The 24,182-nt window shown below is 35.1% G+C and overlaps 1 protein-coding gene across 2 annotated transcripts in view; it reads left to right on the top strand.

Moving 5' to 3' along the window:
- The window catches only part of LOC128222792 (hydroxysteroid 11-beta-dehydrogenase 1-like protein), a 41,000-nt gene extending 17,558 nt beyond the window's left edge, over positions 1 to 23,442 (top strand). For both annotated transcript variants that reach the window (XM_052931906.1, XM_052931907.1), the window contains exons 2-7: positions 7,555 to 7,650; positions 11,473 to 11,603; positions 15,745 to 15,843; positions 17,229 to 17,442; positions 18,865 to 19,002; positions 19,876 to 23,442. In XM_052931906.1, coding sequence (XP_052787866.1) covers positions 7,578 to 7,650; positions 11,473 to 11,603; positions 15,745 to 15,843; positions 17,229 to 17,442; positions 18,865 to 19,002; positions 19,876 to 20,108 — 888 coding nt within the window. In that variant the 5' untranslated portion in view covers positions 7,555 to 7,577 and the 3' untranslated portion in view covers positions 20,109 to 23,442. The remainder of the gene's footprint in view (positions 1 to 7,554; positions 7,651 to 11,472; positions 11,604 to 15,744; positions 15,844 to 17,228; positions 17,443 to 18,864; positions 19,003 to 19,875) is intronic.
- The last annotated feature ends 740 nt before the right edge of the window (positions 23,443 to 24,182 follow it).

The raw sequence follows: 24,182 nt of genomic DNA, 5'->3' as shown, positions 1-24,182 counted from the left end.
CATGCTTTTCCTTTTTTTTTACAGCATGCATAATGTGTTTAATGTTTTGTATGACATTTTTTATTAGATATCCACATTTCCATCATAATTGTTTCATGTTTCTTAAACAGTTCCTGTAAATATTTGAAATTCTTTGCTTTTATTTCAATGTCGGACATACCCAGGGACTTATGTTGGAATAGAATTGACATGTGTGAATTGTTTCTTGTGGAAATGTGATAGTAAGTCATGGCCACGGTTTAGAGATAACTAAGTCGTGGAAATGAGATAGTAAGTCATGGCCACGGTTTAGAGATAACTAAGTCATGGAAATGAGATAGTAAGTCATGGCCATGGTTTAGAGATAGCTCAAAGTCATGGAAATGAGATAGTAAGTCATGGCCATGGTTTAGAGATAGCTCAAAGTCATGAAAATGAGATAGTTAGTAATGGCCACAGTTTAGAGATAACTAAGTCGTGGAAATGAGATAGTTAGTAATGGCCACAGTTTAGAGATAACTAAGTCGTGGAAATGAGATAGTTAGTCATGGCCACAGTTTAGAGATAACTAAGTCGTGTAAATGAGATAGTAAGTCATGGCCATGGTTTAGAGATAGCTCAAAGTCATGGAAATGAGATAGTAAGTCATGGCCATGGTTTAGAGATAGCTCAAAGTCATGAAAATGAGATAGTTAGTAATGGCCACAGTTTAGAGATAACTAAGTCGTGGAAATGAGATAGTTAGTAATGGCCACAGTTTAGAGATAACTAAGTCGTGGAAATGAGATAGTTAGTAATGGCCACAGTTTAGAGATAACTAAGTCGTGGAAATGAGATAGTTAGTAATGGCCACAGTTTAGAGATAACTAAGTCGTGGAAATGAGATAGTTAGTAATGGCCACAGTTTAGAGATAACTAAGTCGTGGAAATGAGATAGTAAGTCATGGCCATGGTTTAGAGATAGCTCAAAGTCATGAAAATGAGATAGTTAGTCATGGCCACAGTTTAGAGATAACTAAGTCGTGGAAATGAGATAGTTAGTAATGGCCATAGTTTAGAGATAACTAAGTCGTGGAAATGAGATAGTTAGTCATGGCCACAGTTTAGAGATAACTAAGTCGTGGAAGTGAGATAGTAAGTCATGGCCATGGTTTAGAGATAGCTCAAAGTCATGAAAATGAGATAGTAAGTCATGGCCATGGTTTAGAGATAACTCAAAGTCATGAAAATGAGATAGTAAGTCATGGCCATGGTTTAGAGATAGCTCAAAGTCATGAAAATGAGATAGTAAGTCATGGCCATGGTTTAGAGATAGCTCAAAGTCATGAAAATGAGATAGTAAGTCATGGCCATGGTTTAGAGATAGCTCAAAGTCATGAAAATGAGATAGTAAGTCATGGCCTCGACTTAGATATAACTAGGTCATGGAAATGAGATAAGTCTTGGCCACGGTTAAGAGATAACTTATCGATCAAAGGTACTCTCAATCTACAGTCGGGGACCAAATCGACTCGCAGAAGAAAGATAATTACAGGGTTTTATAAAACATGATTTAAAATTGTGGTAAAATTTGACAACACTGTTGAGAAAGTTGTTGACATTCAGTATGAACAGAGGTTTCTCTTTTGTCAGAATGCTTCACTATCAATCAGAAAGTTAATAAGAAGTGGTAAAGAAGCCCAATTAAGCAACCAATTATTTATTTCTTTATTTGTAAATATCATCAAATACACTGGTCTGGTCAACACAATGAGTTGGGCTTTAACTTTAGTTTGATGATTACATTAAACAGCTCAAACAATTGACCAATCGGCTGTTTTCAATCAAATAATCAGTTGACCAATCAGCTGTTTTCAATCAAAGTTGACCAATGATGTGGTTATATTTTGTAAGTAGATGTAGGCAAGTGGTTGCATTATCTAATGGATTAAGAGGTAAACCTCCGCCTAATGATCTCAACAAGTTTAAATAATTGCTTTTGTGACTGGTCAATTAATATCTTGTCATATTTTCGTGAAGATGAAATATCATGTGACATTTATAGCTTGTGAAGTAGAAGTTTGCTGGTCTTATATTATGTGTAGGTGTGATTGACTTACAATAAAAGGGTTTTAGCTAACGAGTTATGGCAAATAGGTGATGCACCCTGTCCGTAGTTTGGTAGCAGTAACCTTCTGCCATCAATGGCCCATTATGGAGACCAGCAAGGACACCCCTCTGTCTTCATTAAATTAAATTACATTTTTTCTTCCAATTTTATTAAATCAAACTATAAATAAAGTAATGTACATTCAGGAGTGGAGCTGACGGAACGCAAATATACAGTTGTGTAATGTACATTCAGGAGTGGAGCTGACGGAACGCAAATATACAGTTGTGTAATGAAATTTTGACAGTTCATACCAAAAAACCCTAAATTTGAAATGAATAAACTAATGAGGGGTCCTTAGGGGGTGAAGGGGTTAATATGCCCCAAGGCATTGAATTGGGTAATCCCAAATTGGCCCCTAAGCTACATGTCCGACATCATGGCTTGTGTAATATATGATAGCTGCTGCATCTGCAGCATTGCACATAGGGTGGTTTTTTTTTGTATTCTGGGAAAATGACTTTTGAAGACTTTGATTTAGATATTTTTGCATTGGTTTTCACACGATTGGGATTTTTTTTATAAACAATAATTATGTAGTTTGAAATTATCAAATACTCATGACCACGTTAAAAAGCATAAGAATTGTAATATATATCTCAACCAGTTTTGAAGAATGTTCATGGTCATGTTTGAGCTACAACTGTTCATGTTTGAGCTACAACTGTTCATGTTTGAGCTACAACTGTTCATGTTTGAGCTACAACTGTTCATGTTTGAGCTACAACTGTTCATGTTTGAGCTACAACTGTTCATGTTTGAGCTACAACTGTTCATGTTTGAGCTACAACTGGTCATGTTTGAGCTACAACTGTTCATGTTTGAGCTACAACTGGTCATGTTTGAGCTACAACTGGTCATGTTTGAGCTACAACTGGTCATGTTTGAGCTACAACTGTTCATGTTTGAGCTACAACTGTTTATGTTTGAGCTACAACTGTTCATGTTTGAGCTACAACTGTTCATGTTTGAGCTACAACTGTTCATGTTTGAGCTACAGCTGGTCATGTTTGAGCTACAACTGTTCATGTTTGAGCTACAAATGGTCATGTTTGAGCTACAACTGTTCATGTTTGAGCTACAACTGATCATGTTTGAGCTACAACTGTTCATGTTTGAGCTACAGCTGATCATGTTTGAGCTACAACTGTTCATGTTTGAGCTACAACTGTTCATGTTTGAGCTACAACTGTTCATGTTTGAGCTACAACTGTTCATGTTTGAGCTACAACTGTTCATGTTTGAGCTACAACTGTTCATGTTTGAGCTACAACTGTTCATGTTTGAGCTACAACTGTTCATGTTTGAGCTACAACTGTTCATGTTTGAGCTACAACTGGTCATGTTTGAGCTACAACTGTTCATGTTTGAGCTACAAATGTTTATGTTTGAGCTACAACTGTTCATGTTTGAGCTACAACTGTGGAGTTTATTATCTCCCTTGATGAAACAACAATAATCTGTCATACAGTGAGGAAAGAATATTGCTGAAAAAAATTTGACTGCTTGCTCAGCATGCTGATCTTTTAAAAGCTAAGAAGAATGAATTATTTATTGTACATTTCTTTTAAAACATTATTCATTAATAATTAAGTCATGGGAAAAATTCACATTTATTATATCCTTTACTCCTTTTTTCAACATGTTTTTTGGCAGTGATTTCTAAAGTGGTAAAAACAAGATTTGTATCTTAAATGTCAAAGTAAGTCACTTGATTAGGGCATTTTAAGAATCAGATTTTGTAGATATGACTGTTTCATTTTCTAGTAAGCATTGCTATGGAAACAAATGATATAAGGAGCAAAGCAATTAATTAAATAAATTTATAGAAGATAATAAAATACAATGAACCAAGCGGGACTCATTAAAGATGGATAAAAATAGCAGTATGTGTTGGAATCATTTGAATTAATTAAGGGACCCCATACTGTGATAATGTATTTTCCACATAATTCCAAGCAGTTAACTGTGACATATTGGTCATTTCACACAGATAGAAATTCCAAACAAGCAAGCCACAGAGTAGCCTGATGAGGCCCCACCCCTGACAAAAACAGTTGGGTAGAAAAAATATGAATGAATTGCACATTAACTTCAGATTTCAATATTGCCAATATGTTCTTGGGAGAGTCCAAAGCCCCTGCATGAATACCCTGTTTTGAGCATCTTTTTGGTTAGGCTTAAAAAAAAACAACATTACGGAATAGGCGCCGAAACTACCGTTTTTATAATCAGTTTGAAAAAAAAAATGAAAAACTAAAAAAAAAAAAAATTGCTTTTCAATATGTTGTTTAAAACCTTAAATGCTTACTCAGAAGATAACTTTAACACCATTCCGCTTTGATGAAAATGACAGTCTAATATAAACCTAATAAAAAAAAAAAAAGCCTGCCTACCCTACCTATTTTTGAACCGGATGTAACCCTAACCAAACAATTTAGGCCTTATTTGGGAAGGGTGTTTATGACCCCAAGGACCCCCCTCCCCCCTAGCTCTAATGTGAAATGCCAAAAGAAATGCATGAATGATTATCTAATTAATTCATGATAAAAAGTCTGTATTCATTAATTTATTTGTCAACAGATGTTATATGTATTAACATGGAGTGAATGCAAAAAGTTCTAAATGATATGGAATATAGCAGTTCTTAGAGCTTTTATGCTTTCAACCCTGATTTACCTCCATCTGTGACAATAAGGTTCATCTAAAGGTCGTCAAGGTTAGCTAAGGGTAATGATTAAAGCATTAAGGCCAGAGAAAAAAAGTTTCATATGGATTTAAGGAAGTGACCATATTTTATTTTTTATTTATTAATTAAAATTGATGCTGGAACATTTTAACTTTTTTTTTAATTTTAAGAACTGCCAGCCACTTTTTTCCAAAAGTTTTGTTGAAGAAAAGGCTGTTACAGGCCGGATCTAACAAAATCTGTGGCAGTAGTCCATAAATTACTCATAAAAAAGTATTTTCCAGTTACTTGAATTTTTTGTATGAGGTCGGGTTTGATGGAGATAAGGGGAGGCTAAGATCTTATAACCTTATTTTCTTTTGAACGTTTCTTTTGATGCAATAAAAGAAAACATATGTAAACAGGTTCATGTTCCATGACTCTCCCAAAGAGTACAAGGTAATTAAGTAACTGTTTATTTTTGCTTTACTTAGTGATAAATTTGGCATAAAAATAAGGCATAATAATTGTTCTGTTCCCAATTGAAAGCCAATATCAAAAAAACTTACCCAGGGTTTGTGCGAATGCCTCTATACTTACCAGCACCAATGTGCAGGTGGACATATAATTAACTCAATTAATAAAACCAATGAATGACTAATGAAATTTGGTGGTTGTTTTCATCAGAGGCCAATCAGAAACCATCCTGTGATCTTATTGGTAGATACATGAAGGTAAACACTGAAGAACAGACTCAGTTATAGAACGGACTCAGTTATAGAACGGACTCAGTTATCGAACAGACTCAGTAATAGAACAGACTCAGTTATAGAACGGACTCAGTTATAGAACGGACTCAGTTATAGAACAGACTCAGTTATAGAACGGACTCAGTTATAGAAAACACTATGAATGGACTCAGTTATAGAACGGACCCAGTTATAGAACAGACTCAGTTATAGAACACACTATGAACGGACTCAGTTATAGAACGGACTCAGTTATAGAACGGACTCAGTTATAGAACGGACTCAGTAATAGAAAACACTATGAATGGACTCAGTTATAGAACAGACTCAGTAATAGAACGGACTCAGTTATAGAACGGACTCAGTAATAGAAAACACTATGAATGGACTCAGTTATAGAACAGACTCAGTAATAGAACGGACTCAGTTATAGAACGGACTCAGTAATAGAAAACACTATGAATGGACTCAGTTATAGAACGGACTCAGTTATAGAACGGACTCAGTAATAGGAAACACTATGAATGGACTCAGTTATAGAACGGACTCAGTTATAGAACGGACTCAGTTATAGAACGGACTCAGTAATAGAAAACACTATGAATGGACTCAGTTATGGAATGGACTCAGTAATAGAATGGACTCAGTTATAGAAAACACTATGAACGGACTCAGTTATAGGAAACACTATGAATGGACTCAGTTATAGAACGGACTCAGTAATAGAAAACACTATGAATGGACTCAGTTATGGAATGGACTCAGTAATAGAATGGACTCAGTTATAGAAAACACTATGAATGGACTCAGTTATAGAACGGACTCAGTTATAGAAAACACTATGAACGGACTCAGTTATAGAAAACACTATGAATGGACTCAGTTATAGGAAACACTATGAATGGACTCAGTTATAGAACGGACTCAGTTATAGAACGGACTCAGTAATAGAAAATACTATGAACGGACTCAGTTATAGAACGGACTCAGTTATAGAAAACACTATGAATGGACTCAGTTATAGAACGGACTCAGTAATAGAAAACACTATGAATGGACTCAGTTATAGAACGGACTCAGTAATAGAAAACACTATGAACGGACTCAGTTATAGAAAACACTATGAATGGACTCAGTTATAGAATGGACTCAGTTATAGAAAACACTATGAACGGACTCAGTAATAGAATGGACTCAGTTATAGAACGGACTCAGTTATAGAACGGACTCAGTTATAGAAAACACTATGAACGGACTCAGTTATAGAACGGACTCAGTAATAGGAAACACTATGAATGGACTCAGTTATAGAACGGACTCAGTTATAGAAAACACTATGAATGGACTCAGTTATAGAACGGACTCAGTTATAGAACGGACTCAGTTATAGAACGGACTCAGTTATAGAAAACACTATGAATGGACTCAGTTATAGAACGGACTCAGTTATAGAATGGACTCAGTTATAGAACGGACTCAGTTATAGAAAACACTATGAATGGACTCAGTTATAGAACGGACTCAGTTATAGAACGGACTCAGTTATAGAAAACACTATGAACGGACTCAGTTATGGAATGGACTCAGTTATAGAAAACACTATGAATGGACTCAGTTATAGAAAACACACTCAGTCAAAATATTTCAGGCTAATATCAATTTCAAGGGGTGCTCAAAAAATTATCTTTGCTTTTCTTACAAAAGTGAACCATTTATTAAAGAGGATGGTTCAAAACTATCTTAATGTTTTGTTTCCCGAGTAAACCTGAGTTATTGAAGGGGTGTTCAAAAACTAGCGATGTCATATTTCAGGGGCAGACCATTATATAAAAGGGGTGTTCAAAACCTAGTCTTGTCTTTTTCAGGGGCAGCTAGACCATTATACAAGAGGGGTGTTCAAAACCTTGTCTTGTCTTTTTCAGGGGCAAACCATTATACATGACGGGTTTTTTTGAGGGGGAAATAATTATACATGAGGGGTGCTCAAAAATGATCTTTGTATTTTTCAGGGGCAGACCATTCTTGATGAGGGATGTTCAAAAAGCTTCTAGCTGTCCTGATTGGTTTAGTCCTGGGTTACTGGTTGATAGATGACTTTAATCCAGGTGAGTTAGTACTTGATTACTGGACCTTAAATATGTCACTGCCCCTTGGTGCTAACCCCTGGTTACTGGTTAATAGTTGTAATGAGATTTTCTATCTATATCATAAATACTGATGTGTTATTTACAGATTTATAAAAACCTCGCTTTATGATATAATGCATTCAATGTACACTGCGTTTCAGTTATCAAGTCAAATTATATAACATTATATCAATTTTCCTTGAATTGTCCGTACCTGATGTTGAGATATTCTGTGATATTTCATGGGCATATTTAACAGACAGGCTCACAACGCTCCTCTCCAGATTTCCTGTAGATAATGTGCAGTTATTCTTGCAGTGATTCTCCCAATAATATGATTAAAATCATTGCATCATACTATATGTTGTATTATTAAATGGATATATGATAATGATAGATTGCTTCAGGTTATGTTTTCCCTGTGTACTATTAATCATAGTGTTAATAGTTTGTCTGGTTTGTCTCAATATTTCTCCCTGAGTATTGTCTATCCTAGCAAATCATCGATCCTAGCTTATCTATCCTAGTGTATTGTTTATCCTAGCTTATCTATCCTAGTGTATTTTCTGTCCTAGCTTACATATCCTAGTGTATTATCTATCCTAGATTATCTATCCTAGTGTATTATCAATTCTAGCTTATCTATCCTAGTGTATTATATATGATAGCTTATCTATCTTAGTGTATTATATATGATAGCTTATATATCTTAGTGTATTATATATGATAGCTTATCTATCCTAGTGTGTTATATATGATAGCTTATATATCCTAGTGTGTTATATATGATAGCTTATCTATCTTAGTGTGTTATATATGATAGATTATCTATCCTAGTGTATTATATATGATAGCTTATCTATCCTAGTGTATTATATATGATAGCTTATCTATCCTAGTGTATTATATTATGATAGCTTATCTATCTTAGTGTGTTATATATGATAGCTTATCTATCCTAGTGTATTATATATGATAGCTTAGATAGCTTATATATCCTAGTGTGTTATATATGATAGCTTATCTATCATAGTGTATTATATTTGATAGCTTATCTATCCTAGTGTATTATATATGATAGCTTATCTATCCTAGTGTGTTATATATGATAGCTTATCTATCCTAGTGTGTTATATTTGATAGCTTATCTATCCTAGTGTATTATATATGATAGCTTATATATCCTAGTGTGTTATATATGATAGCTTATCTATCGTAGTGTATTATATTTGATAGCTTATCTATCCTAGTGTGTTATATATGATAGCTTATCTATCCTAGTGTGTTATATATGATAGCTTATCTATCCTAGTGTGTTATATATGATAGCTTATCTATCCTAGTGTGTTATATATGATAGCTTATCTATCCTAGTGTGTTATATATGATAGCTTATCTATCCTAGTGTGTTATATATGATAGCTTATCTATCGTAGTGTATTATATTTGATAGCTTATCTATCCTAGTGTATTATATATGATAGCTTATCTATCCTAGTGTGTTATATATGATAGCTTATCTATCCTAGTGTATTATATATGATAGCTTATCTATCCTAGTGTATTATATATGATAGCTTATATATCCTAGTGTGTTATATATGATAGCTTATCTATCGTAGTGTATTATATTTGATAGCTTATCTATCTTAGTGTATTATATATGATAGCTTATATATCCTAGTGTATTATATATGATAGCTTATATATCCTAGTGTGTTATATATGAAAGCTTATCTATCCTAGTGTGTTATATATGATAGCTTATATATCCTAGTGTATTATATATGATAGCTTATCTATCCTAGTGTGTTATATATGATAGCTTATCTATCTTAGTGTATTATATATGATATCTTATCTATCCTAGTGTATTATATATGATAGCTTATCTATCCTAGTGTGTTATATATGATAGCTTATCTATCCTAGTGTGTCATATATGATAGCGAATCTATCTTAGTGTGTTATATATGATAGCTTATCTATCCTAGTGTATTATATATGATTGCTTATCTATCCTAGTGTGTTATATATGATAGCTTATCTATCTTAGTGTATTATATGTGATAGCTTATCTATCCTAGTGTGTTATATATGATAGCTTATATATATCCTAGTGTGTTATATATGATAGCTTATCTATCTTAGTGTGTTATATATGATAGCTTATCTATCCTAGTGTGTTATATATGATAGCTTATCTATCCTAGTGTGTTATATATGATAGCTTATCTATCTTAGTGTGTTATATATGATAGCTTATCTATCCTAGTGTGTTATATATGATAGCTTATCTATCTTAGTGTGTTATATATGATAGCTTATCTATCCTAGTGTAATATATAAGATAGCTTATCTATCTTAGCATATGTATCCTAGTGTAATATCTATCATGACTTATCTATCCTACCTTATATATCCTAGTGTGATACTGAATGATGAGCCCAGTACTGAATGATGGGCCCAGTGCTGAATGATGGACCCAGTACTGAATGAGGGGCCCAGTACTGAATGAGGGATACTGAATGATGGGCCCAGTACTGAATTAGGGATACTGAATGATGGACCCAGTACTGAATGATGGGCCCAGTACTGAATGAGGGATACTGAATGATGGGCCCAGTACTGAATGAGGGATACTGAATGATGGGCCTAGTACTGAATAAGGGATACTGAATGATTGGCCCAGTACTGAATAAGGGATACTGAATGATTGGCCCAGTACTGATTGAGGGATACTGAATGATTGGCCCAGTACTGAATAAGGATACTGAATGATGGGCCCAGTACTGAATAAGGGATACTGAATGATGGGCCCAGTACTGAATGAGGGATACTGAATGATTGGCCCAGTACTGAATAAGGGATACTGAATGATGGGCCCAGTACTGAATGAGGGATACTGAATGATGGGCCCAGTACTGAATGAGGGATACTGAATGATGGGCCCAGTACTGAATGATGGGCCCAGTACTGAATGAGGGATACTGAATGATGGGCCCAGTTCTGAATGAGGGATACTGAATGATTGGCCCAGTACTGAATGAGGGAGACTGAATGATGGGCCCAGTTCTGAATTATGGGCAGAGTACTGAATGATGGGCTCAGTACTGAATGATGGGCCCAGTGCTGAATGAGAGATACTGAATGATTGGCCCAGTGCTGAATGATTGGTACTGAATGATGGGCCCAGTGCTGAATGATGGGTACTGAATGATGGGCCCAGTGCTGAATGAGTGATACTGAATGATGGACCCAGTACTGAATGAGGGATACTGAATGATTGGCCAAGTACTGAATGATGGGCCCATTACTGAATGATGGGCCCAGTACTGAATGATTGGCCCAGTGCTGAATGCCCAGTGCTGAATGCCCAGTTCTGAGTGATGGGCCCAGTGCTGAATGATGGGCTCAGTACTGAATGATTGGCCCAGTATTAAATGATGGGCCCATAGCTGAATGATGGGCCCAGTGCTGAATGATGGGATCAGTACTGAATGACTGGCCCAGTATTAAATGATGGGCCCAGTACTAAATTGACCTTTTTGAGAGCAAAGATATTGTCCTTTTAGATTGGACCATAATATCTTCCTCTTAAATGTGTTTAAACAAATTGATTTAATAAACATGTTCTAATACATATTATTATACTGCAATTTAATAAACCTATTTTAATATTGTGATTTGATAATCATGTTTTAATAATTTGATTTAATGGACATCTTTAAATACTGCGATTTAATAAGCATGTTTTAATATAGTTAAGTTATATCAAGTTTTATAATTTATATTTTCCAGAGTCGGTGAAGGGAAAACGTGTATTGGTCACAGGTGCGTCTACGGGTATAGGGGAACAGATCGCATACCACTATGCCAAACTTGGTGCGAACGTTGTCATCACTGCTCGCAGAGAAAAACGGCTGCAAGAGGTATGACATGATATTGACAATACGAGGATGATCGCAGGAATGTTGTAACACCATATACATGTAAAAAAATAGAAGTTGCATCTGTTTTGCATTGAACCCTTAAGTTATTACATTTATGTATACAAATCTTGTAGGTTGTTTTAAAAAGAACATGATTTTACTGTACACTTTGGCTTTGACATGTTTTATTTTTGTGTGGTAACCATGGTACCGGTAATTGTATGTTAATTGTAGCTTGTCTGTTGTATTGGTATTCTCATAGCCTGTGTGTCAGTGTTACTTTAAACTTTATTTATTTTACAACTTACAACGTTTGTAAAGAAAGTAATGATAACTTATGCTAAGTCACTCTCGTTGGCATGATGATGTGCGAGAGTGTGGTCTGGGTTGTGGGGGAAACTGGTATACCCAGGGAAAGCCCACCTGTCCGGCTTGGTGACCACAATACCTATGTGAAAAACTACAGAAACAAGCTCAGTAGCAAAAAGTTTAAACATAAACCCGGTTTAATGGCACTGGGTTAACGGCAAAGACATAGAACACAAAAACAAATAATCACAAACAAAAATCATGGAAGAACAGCACAAAACTCCACAAACCAAACTCACATGCGCCCAGGCCGGGAATCAAATCCAGGTCGCCTTGGTGATTAGTGAGTGCTCTAATTGGATAACCAATAAAGACAATATACATGCATAACAAGGCCCATAAGTTTTGTGGTAATAATTGTCATAAGTTTTACCACTTGTTCTTGAAAAGTTTGCATATACACTGCAAAGCTTTCTCATAGAAGTTAGTTGCTTGCATTTTGAATCGCTTTGTCTTAATACTCTGATATTAGTGTTCCTATCCATAATAGTCAACAGTCACAGTTTTATTGCCCACGATTGTCAACAATCACAGTTTTATTGTCCCTGATTATCAACAGTCACAGTTAATGTTGACTTCTTCGATCCATTTTCAAGCTTTGTTGGAGAAAACTGTTAAAAAGCATGATGAAACAAATGGCCGATTGTTCAGAACTGTTTAATTTAACAAAGATGTAATCACCATTATTGTTAAATTTGAGATCATAATTGCCATAGAAATTTCATGGACACTTGTGTTCTGCAATATTTCTAACAAGGTTTATGGCTATTGCATAACAAATCTGCCCCTAAATGGTTGGTAAAAACCAAGAGTACATTCTAGAGGCTGGGATTAACTTTTCCCTCTCTTGCTGCTGTTTACTTATAATGTTGCTTAGTTAAGGTGAGCTCTTGTGTAGAAGTTTCACACAGCACTCTTTCTTACAACAGTCATCCTTCCAGTCCTCATTTGGGTCGGCATTGTCTTGGTTATTTTGATTACATGAAAGTCTTATAAGATATTATAATCAACTGTGTACTGTGTAACTGTGTACACATATATTGCCAGAGACAATATGCAATGCAAAGCAGGGCCCGTTACTCTGGCATACATAATTGTTGATTGTGAGACTGGCACGGCAGTGCTCTGCTCTTTGAAATCAAATAAGAATGAAGGGGTATGATTTAATTGTGAAAAGCTGTGAAATATCAAGAAACGCCTGGAAATGTGAAGACAGCCCCAAAATGTCAAGAAAAGTCTATCCTAGCAGCACTCAATTCTATTAATGCAACTATATAACACTCAATGCTGTTAATGCAACTATATAACACTCAATGCTGTTAATGGAACTATACAACACTCAATGCTGTGAATGCACTCATATAGCACTCAATGGTATTAATGCACTTATATAGCACTAAATGCTATTAATGCACTCATTTAACACTCATTGCTATTTATGCACTCATATAGCACTTAATGCTATTATTGCACTCATATAACACTCAATGCTATAATTGCACTCATACAACACTCAATGCTATTAATGCACTCATATACAGTGAAACTGCGTTCCCTCGAACAAGCGGTCGCTCGAGAACCGGCGTTCCCTCGAGGTCGGAGCTTGGTTCCGAACTTTTTTCCTTCTATTTTCATATAAAATATGCCCACGCTGCCTCGAAACCTAATTATGTCGAGCAGTCGAGCAATATCCTCGGTCCCAAGTACACAAATCGTGCACAAAACCTTATGGCTCCCTCGAGGACATAATTTCACACTTTTTCCAGAACGCGTGTTCCAAAATAAACAAACATTTGCTAGGAGTTTAAATTTTCGCAAGTTGTAAAAATTGCAATGACAGATGAAAGGCAATTTGAAAAGGTGTGAAAAAACGTTTTTCATTGTTAACGCATGACCGATATTAGTTGATATGGGCATTTGAGATGATAATTATGAGAAGTTACTGATAAGAAGTTAATTGTGAGAAATTTAAATGAGTAATAAAAATATGAATAAAACACTACCATATCAATTCAACATCGGATTTAACAGTTTCGCGATCCGACATCTTGTCACAAGATGCGCCAATCAACAATCCTTGATTTTGCGAAACTTAAATCTGACTAATGCCACAATATGTACTGTGATACAAATGTTGATTGTTACGAAAATGTGCTTTTTTGTTAAAACAAACATTTCTATTTATTCATTTATTGTTTTTTTTCTTTTGCGTTTTACATTTAGTTTAAGACAAAGTTTGAACATATAAGCGATTTCCACAATTTTCCATAATCGGTGACTTAGTAAACAGTCTGTTTGATGACTTCAAACTTAAAATACACTGAAAGATATTTCATATCAAACTGGAAAATTGAAAATCGGGTCGTTCGAAACATCGGTTCCCTCAAGGTTTTGGCTCGGTCCCTGGCGACCTCGAGCGATCGCAGTTTTACTGTATTACTCAATTCTATCTATGCACTCATACAGCACTCAATGCTATTAATGCACTCATACAGCACTCAATGCTATTAATGCACTCATATATTACTCAATGCTATTAATGCACTCATATAGCACTCAATGCTATTAATGCACTCATATAGCACTCAATGCTATTAATGCACTCATATAGCACTCAATGCTATTAATGCACTCATATAGCACTCATTGCTATTAACACACTCATATAGCACTCAATTCTATTAATGAACTCATATAGCACTCAATTCTATTAATGCACTCATATAGCACTCAATTCTATTAATGCACTCATATAGCACTCAATTCTATTAATGCACTCATTTAACACTCATTGATATTAATGCACTCATTTAACACTCATTGCTATTAATGCACTCATATAACACTCAATGCTGTTCATTCACTCATACAACACTCAGTTCTATTAATGCACTCATACTGCATTCAATGCTGTTAATGCACTCATATAGCACTCAATGCTATTATTGCACTCATATAACACTCAATGCTGTTAATGCACTCATACTGCATTCAATGCTGTTAATGCACTCATACAACACTCAATTCTATTAATGCACTCATACATTACTCAATGCTATTAATGCACTCATAAAACACTCAATGCTATTAATGCACTCATACAACACTCAATGCTATTAATGCACTCATATATTACTCAATGCTGTTAATGCACTCATACAACACTCAATGCTATTAATGCACTAATACAACACTCAATTCTATTAATGCACTCATACTGCATTCAATGCTGTTTATGCACTCATATAGCACTCAATACTATTATTGCACTCATATAACACTCAATGCTGTTAATGCACTCATATAGCACTCAATGCTATTAATGCACTCATATATTACTCAATGCTATTAATGCCATTATATAACACTCAATGCTGTTAATTCACTCATACAACACTCAATTCTATTAATGCACTCATACTGCATTCAATGCTGTTTATGCACTCATATAGCACTTAATGCTATTATTGCACTCATATAGCACTCAATGCTGTTAATTCACTCATACAACACTCAATGCTATTAATGCACTCATACAACACTCAATGCTGTTAATGCACTCATAGTGCTTTCAATGCTGTTAATGCACTCATATATTACTCAATGCTATTAATGCACTCATATAGCACTCAATGCTATTAATGCACTCATATAGCACTCAATGCTATTAATGCACTCATATAGCACTCAATGCTATTAATGCACTCATATAGCACTCAATGCTATTAATGCACTCATATTTGACTAATGGTTTGGATATTTATATTTACAGGTGGTTGCTAAATGTCGGGAGTATGGGTCCGGGAACCAGGTGTTTGGTTATGTGCCAGCTGACATGCTACAGCTGAACAACACTGAACATGTGATAAAGGTAAGGAGAGTACAACATGGTGTTGTTATAGCCTTGGTGTTGTTGGCGTACAACATGGTGTTGTTATAGCCTTGGTGTTGTTGGCAGTACAACATGGTGTTGTTATAGCCTTGGTGTTGTTGGCGTACAACATGGTGTTGTTATAGCCTTGGTGTTGTTGGCGTACAACATGGTGTTGTTATAGCCTTGGTGTTGTTGGCATCAGTACAACATGGTGTTGTTATAGCCTTGGTGTTGTTGGCATCAGTACAACATGGTGTTGTTATAGCCTTGGTGTTGTTGGCATCAGTACAACATGGTGTTGTTATAGCCTTGGTGTTGTTGGCATACAACATGGTGTTGTTATAGCCTTGGTGTTGTTGGCGTACAACATGGTGCTGTTATAGCCTTGGTGTTGTTGGAGTACAACATGGTGTTGTTATAGCCTTGGTGTTGTTGGCGTACAACATGGTGTTGTTATAGCCTTGATGTTGTTGGCGTACAACATGGTGTTGTTATAGCCTTGGTGTTGTTGGCATCAGCTTTGTCTTTATCTAAGTGCAAAACATTAATCTGGGTCATTAGAGTTGAAAAAAACTGTTGGGAAGATATTCAAATGAAACTTTTTGCACATGTCACTGAAGACAATACCACATGTACACCAGGCCAATACCTTTAAGTGAAATCATTATTGACTTAAAAACAATAGACGAGTGTTTCTGCCTGCAGAGCAAGAGGTCGTATATTCTAATCCCACCAAATGCATATCACTCATCCACAACAATAGTCCTAGATTTGTAGTTATTTATTTTACCCCCACCTGGTGGTGGTGGTGCTATAGGAATCACCTTGTCCCTTCTGTATGTCTGTCTCTGTCCATTCCGTATATCAGGAAAAGTGTCCTTTTCTCCATTACTCCATATCTTTTTGTGGTATTGACTTTAAACTTAATCCACGCATTGGCTGTGTTGACAAGAAGTGGTGGGCAAAAGAAGCATTATTTTGTATATGGAATTTTAGAGTTATTGCCCTTTTATTATTTTTAAACTTATTAATATACATGTACTTCTCTCCTAGCTAACTAGCATTTTAGAAAGCAGAATGTTACTAGATACGTTACTAGATACTAATAACTTAAATAAGGCTTCATAAGCCTTACCGATTTTCTTCTCGACAAGCATCACAGTACAACTGAATAGTCTATTTCACATTACTACAGAATTTGTGACAAAAATGAACTTCAAGTGATCTTTTTACCAGTCAAACAAAGAATAGAAATAATCATTATTACCAAGTTTTGTAACTATTGATTGTGTTTAAGGACAAGGAGGTCTGGACAACAGCGAACCAGTCAAACAAAGATAAAATAATCATTATTTCTAAGTTTTGTAACCATTCTGTTACAGGAAGCAGTTGAGCTACTTGGAGGTCTGGACATCATTGTGTTAAATCACATCATCCTGCTGGACCTCGGTGTGTGGACTGGTTCCCAGCATAATGTCTCCCTGGTGGACAAAGTGACAAAAGTCAACTACCAGTCCTACGTCTACCTCGCCTCATATGCTCTACCTCATCTTGAAAAAAGCAAAGGCAGTATTATAGTCGTGTCCTCGTTGGCTGGTGAGTTGGGTTAAGCGTAATGTCCATTATGCCAAAAGAAAGGTTTGCCCCTGTCTGTATGTCCAGGCAAATTTTGGAGTGTTTAGGGGATGCCTCCATCAGGGTTAGGAGTTTATTATTTATCATTGTTCCCTCAGTAGCTGTGGAGTTGGGTTTAGCATAAAGATTGTTAGGCCAAAAACAATTGTGTGGTTAGAGTAACATCTTGTCCAAAAAGCAGGTAGGAATCGGTAGAATTATATTTTTCTTATGCTTTATGATAAAAGGAATGTTGCATATATAGCTATTCAAACTACTTATCAAAACACTCATTAAAAATGGTATAGGGCTGGTAAAGCTGATATAGGGGGCTGGTAAAGCTGATATAGGGGGCTGGTAAAGCTGATAAAGGGGGCTGGTAAAGCGGATAAATGGGGCTGGTAAAGCTGATAAAGGGGGATGGTAAAGCTGATATATGGGGCTGGTAAAGCTGATAAAAGGAGCTGGTAAAGCTGATGAAGGGAGATGGTAAAGCTGATAAAGGGTAAAAGTTAAGGGGACTTGTAAATTAAATATGATTGGTAAATGGACTCATAATAGGCTGGTAAAGGGGCAGAAAATAATAATGGTTAAGGGGACTGGTAAAGAGGGCTTGTAGAGATTTCTGGTAAATGGACTAGTAAAGGGGACTAGTAAAGCTGATAAAGGGGCCTGGTAAATATTTCTGGTAAATGAACTGGTAAAGTTGACTGGTAAAGTTGATAAAGGGGGCTAGTAAAGGGGACAAGTAAAGGGGACTTTTAAATATGACTGGTAAAGGGGGCTGGTAAATCGGACGTGTAAATATTACTGGTAAAGGGGACTCATAAAAGGGCTGGTAAATGGGACTTATAAACGAGCTGGTAAATGGGACTGCTAAATGAGCTGGTAAATGGGGCAGATAAATGGGGCTGGGAAAGGGGCTGGTTAAGATTACTGGTAAAAATAGGATGGAAATTTGATCCACAATTGGATGAAATCAGTGTATTTTATTGTAACCTACAAATTTATTTATTTATATTTTTTTTATATTTTGCAAATCATTATATAAAATGTTCATAAAATTAACTTAAATAAATGTTCACGATTTTCACATGTCCATTAGGTTAGTTTAAAGACTTGAGCAATAATAATTTTCAGCCGCCAATTGAACAAAACATGGGCATGGATAAGTTTTTTCCGCACGTTATCTTTAGGATAGTTTGCATATTGAAATGATTTGATTGGTTAGTATAAATTGTTGGATAAACATTGACAAATCCATAAACATTTTGGTTAGCCTTAACCAGTCCAAGGAATAAACTGAAGATGGTGGAAAAAATCCCTTAAAAATAGACAATATTCAGTATTGAATTAATATGTCTTGAATCATGGTTTAGCGTAACCCGTAATCTTGGTTTTCAGGCAAGCTCGGCCAGCCTTTTGTGTCCATCTACTCAGGGTCAAAGTTTGCACTGGACGGATTCTTTGGAGGACTTCGTCAAGAGCTTTTACTACGTAACTGTGATATCTCTGTGACCACCTGCGTCCTTGGCTTAATTGGTAAGTAGAGTGGCCTTGGCTTAAATATCATCTAAATGAGTACCTGAGATATTTCTGACCACCTGAACCATTGGGTTAAGTGTTAAGTACTGTGACCTTGAATTAAACTTCTATTAAGCTTATATTATGTAACTATGACATCTATGTGAACACCTTCATCCTTTGCCTATTTGGAAAGGAGTGTGACCTTGACTTTAACTTCTATTAAGCTTATATTATGTAACTATGACATCTCTGTGACCACCTGCGTCCTTGGCCTAATAAGTAAGGAGTGTTACCTTGACTTAACGATTTAACTGTGATATATCTCTTTAAACACTAGTGTTCTTAACCTTATTGATAAGTATTGTGTCCTTCGCTAAAACGTTCCTAAAACTATGTTACTGTGATCACTTGTGTACTCGACTTAATTGATAAAAAGTGTGTCCTCTGCTTAAACTTAGCCTCAACTATGTCACGTAACTGTGATGTATCTGTGAACATGTGGTTCCTTGGCTTTATTAGTAAGTTGTGTGTCTTTCACTAATATACTTAGCTTGAACTATGTAACTATTATTATCTTAGTGACCACATGTGTTCTTGGTGGTCAGTAGAACATGACAGTGTAATGGTGAAGTTGTCTTGTTAGTTTTTCTATTTTGATAAAAGTCAACAGCAATTGATATAATGTTGGTACAGGCCCCAGCACTGTTGTTGTCATCGGGGTGTAAAACCTGCATTGTGGGCCGTAACTTGGATACCTGAAATGAAAATTATTAAGCTAGGATCAAAATTATGTCCACAGCGAGAATATTTATATCAATAGTAAATCTCATCACTATCTCTGTTTAATTTGATGCAGACTTTATTTATTATTTATTTACCTATTTTTAGGCACAGACAATGCTATTGGTCAATTGCGGGACTTCGGTCAAACCTTCTTACTTGCCTTCGTAAAAGCGGAGTCTCCCAGCGACACGGCGCTAGCAATAATCAAGGCGGGTGCCCGGCGTGTTCGACAGATGTATTATCCACTTATACCAGTCTATCCTATGACTTTATTTAGGGACTGGTTTCCAGAAACTTGCGAATATTTTAACAGAATTGTTTATACTTTGAATTCCTAGTATTAGTATTTAATAATGTCTATGTATCGAACTCCTGGAGGTGATTCATGTCAGTTTGTAAATATTTACTCATCTTGCAATAATTGTATTGGTTTTGACATAACAATGAATGTTTTTGTGTTTGTTAGAGACAAACTTACTGTACAATGTATGTTTTTGTGTTTGTTAGAGGCAAACTTACAGTACAATGAATGTTTTTGTGTTCGTTAGAGCCAAACTTACAGTACGATGTATGTTTTTGTGTTTGTTAGAGCCAAACTTACAGTACGATGTATGTTTTTGTGTTTGTTAGAGCCAAACTTACAGTACAATGAATGTTTTTGTGTTTGTTAGAGCCAAACTTACAGTACAATGAATGTTTTTGTGTTTGTTAGAGCCAAACTTACAGTACAATGAATGTTTTTGTGTTTGTTAGAGCCAAACTTACAGTACAATGAATGTTTTTGTGTTCGTTAGAGCCAAACTTACAGTACAATGAATGTTTTTGTGTTCGTTAGAGCCAAACTTACAGTACAATGAATGTTTTTGTGTTCGTTAGAGCCAAACTTACAGTACAATGAATGTTTTTGTGTTTGTTAGAGCCAAACTTACTGTACGATGTATGTTTTGTGTTTGTTAGAGCCAAACCCTGTGTATGATATGCACATACTTTAACTTTATCCATAACTGAAGTAAACAAAAGTCAAGATAAGATCAGTTGTTAACATCTGACCAAGGTCAGTTCACAACTCTAAATCAAAGGGCAGTAACTCTGATTTTAGCTGTTGTTGAGTTATGCCCCTTGATTTACTGAAACAAGGAACAGATGGGCATTGGCAACCACTTCCTGCATTTATGTTTGTTATTGATAGCTGGTCTGCTTTTTGCAGAAATAGTCAAGGTATTGTCAAAGCCTATGCGGCATTGATGTGGCTGTGTGTAAAATTTTGATATCAGGCATTAATCACAATGTGTTACAATTATTTGAATAAAACTTTGTATACAGTCATGTTTTCAGAGACGTTGTGCATGTGTGTAAGAAGGCCCATAACACTAGCTGCTGTAATTGTGTCAATACAGTTTTATAATGCCACTTGTTTGATCGGATAAGGAAACTGATTTCAACCTCTTGCAGTGGTCAACATTATATTTTGTCCAATGAGACAGCAGTATCTTTTTAATTACCCAATACATTTATTTCAGTAAATCTGCATTCAGCCATTATTTATTTTAATCATTGGAGTGGTAGATATAAACAGTGGCTGGTCCAGTATCGGTTAGGTTACATAATATAATGTTGATCACTAAAAGACTTAACCATTACACTTTTGTCTTTTTGTTTGTTTTGTAACTTTATTGTAAAAGTGATATATACCAGTAATTTACACACATTTGTTATACATATTATGATTTTAAGCTTTATATTAATAATTACCAGATTTTACAACATCGAAGCAGTATGTTTATAATATTATTTACTGACATATTTTAAACCCTAGCCTAGATATACAGTATTTTGAGAAATCATGTTTTAACTTTTGGGTTGGAATTTAAGTTAATTGAAATGAACATTTTTGAAGTTAATAAAATTATGTCACATTACATAAAAAAGATCAGTAATGAAATTGATGTATTTATTACATTTATTTCAGGTAAGGTTATTTTAGACAATTGTGTTAATTTATTGTTTTTATTGGAATTTAATGTGTTCTTTTTTGTTTTTAATATTTCGCCCTGATATAACCTGTTATTATCTGCTGTGAACATGCCATATCCCTTGCCGGGTGTGTGCAGGGGATCCCCCAGAATGTTTATCAATCCCCTGGTCACCGGACAGGGGACAATTATCCACCGGAATAAAACAAACAAGGTATAAATTGTTCATTGACACATGATTTATTGCAGTGATGAATATTTATCAGCATGTTAACGGAACATGTTAACATTAACATGTTCTAGATGATTAATTGGATTACAAAGCGATATTGCGTATCAAGTGTGACTGAATCCTAAATTTTGTAGTTGAATCTGAGAGCAATAACAAATTTCATCCTACTCCTGTCAGAGATTGTTTTAATTGTTTTAATTGTTTTGACATTCAAATATTTGTGTCAAATTAATGACACCATTATATATATTTATATTGATTGGAAGAAGAGTTAATTGGTTAATCTTAACAGTTTTGTTTGCAATTATAATTAAAGAAATAGAAAGAAAAGTCAACACCAGAAACTCTCTAAATATACCTGAAACGTTTAAGTTGTTTGCACAATTTTAAGACCAATTTGAGGACTTAATGTAAGACTATCGTAAAACTTTCTAATTCTGTATTCAGTTACAACTGTTTTGCACTATGCCATTTATAATTGTTCCAAACTACTCACTTAAATTAATTTTCCTTTTTAAATTCACTATTTTTTCATCAATTTAAGAAATAAATGCTAAATGAACGACAAAACAACAGCGAACAAGTTGGAAAATGTATTTGACATTTTAAAACCTTTCAAACTTTGAACAATGTACAAAAGTTATCATCATGTACTAGTATTACCTTAAATTGAAACAATTTATGTCCGTCTATATAAACCTATCTATTTAATTTTATTGATTTTAGAGCTAATTTAATAAAAAAAAAAAAACATCTGCACACTTTTCTTTATTCGTATAACATAGATTTATTTGTTAAGCACAGAATACTGTGATTTTATAATTGGTTTTGATAACTTGTTGTTTTTTTAAGGATATTTGTTTTAATTTGTTTTCTTTTGTATCACAAAAAGCAGTTTAAAATTTGAATTTTGAAATCGATATTTTTAATGCAGAGTTATACAATGTTTTATAGGTATAAGTATGTTTTGTGTTTTTTTTGAAACTGAAAATGTTTTGAGGCAGCCTGAATGAGGCAAATGGTGTTTGACGGACTTGCTCATATTATATATGGTGACACACCGAAACAATAATTTCTAAGAAAGCGTTCTTTCGTAATTAATGGCTCAAAAATGTGACAGATAATATTAAAAACGTTATTGAAAATTGAATCATTGTAGTCTTCAATCTGGGTGTAGTAATCCCAGCTTGAATAAACATATTCTGTTTCAATGAGTATCTATCTGCCAGACGCTGGTTGGTCTTTGTTCATCAAAGTAAATATAAAACTCAATGTCACCAACTTGAAATAAAAGTAAATGTTTTGTAAGCGGGTCCCTTTAAATTTCACTTATTAGGAAAGGAATGGTCCCCAGTAGAATGTAATATATCTGCAAATGCATTATTCATTATTTTGTTGTTATACTAGTCTGTTCTTCCCTTGTTAATGAATGTTTATGCAACGAAAAATAAATATTGTTCAAAAGTCTGTTCGAAGTTTGATCGTATATTGATCCTATTTTTGAATGAAAAATGATGGGGTACATGTATAAAATAAATTAAATTTCTTCACCTTAGTGCAATAACTCAATAACTGCATTTAGAAGTAGACGCAGGTAATTAGTTCTTGCACTAAGGTGACATATTGATAAGCTTTAATCGTGGCCAAAACTCAAAAATATTTTAATGTTTTGAGATGGAACTTGGCAGGCATGCTGCCAAAGACAATACGCATCTTTGTATCAAGACCCATAACTATGGCTCCAATATGTCGCATTGTGACCCTTGTAACTATGGCTCCAATATGTCTCATTGTGACCCTTGTAGCTATGGCTCCAATATGTCGCATTGTGACCCTTGTAGCTATGGCTCCAATATGTCTCATTGTGACCCTTGTAGCTATGGCTCCAATATGTCGCATTGTGACCCTTGTAACTATGGCTCCAATATGTCGCATTGTGACCCTTGTAACTATGGCTCCAATATGTCGCATTGTGACCCTTGTAGCTATGGCTCCAATATGTCGCATTGTGACCCTTGTAACTATGGCTCCAATATGTCTCATTGTGACCCTTGTAGCTATGGCTCCAATATGTCGCATTGTGACCCTTGTAACTATGGCTCCAATATGTCTCATTGTGACCCTTGTAACTATGGCTCCAATATGTCGCATTGTGACCCTTGTAACTATGGCTCCAATATGTCGCATTGTGACCCTTGTAACTATGG

This window comes from Mya arenaria, chromosome 17 (genome assembly GCF_026914265.1).
Source record: "Mya arenaria isolate MELC-2E11 chromosome 17, ASM2691426v1".
Lineage (NCBI taxonomy): Eukaryota > Metazoa > Mollusca > Bivalvia > Myida > Myidae > Mya > Mya arenaria.
This window is presented reverse-complemented; position numbering and strand designations above follow the sequence as displayed.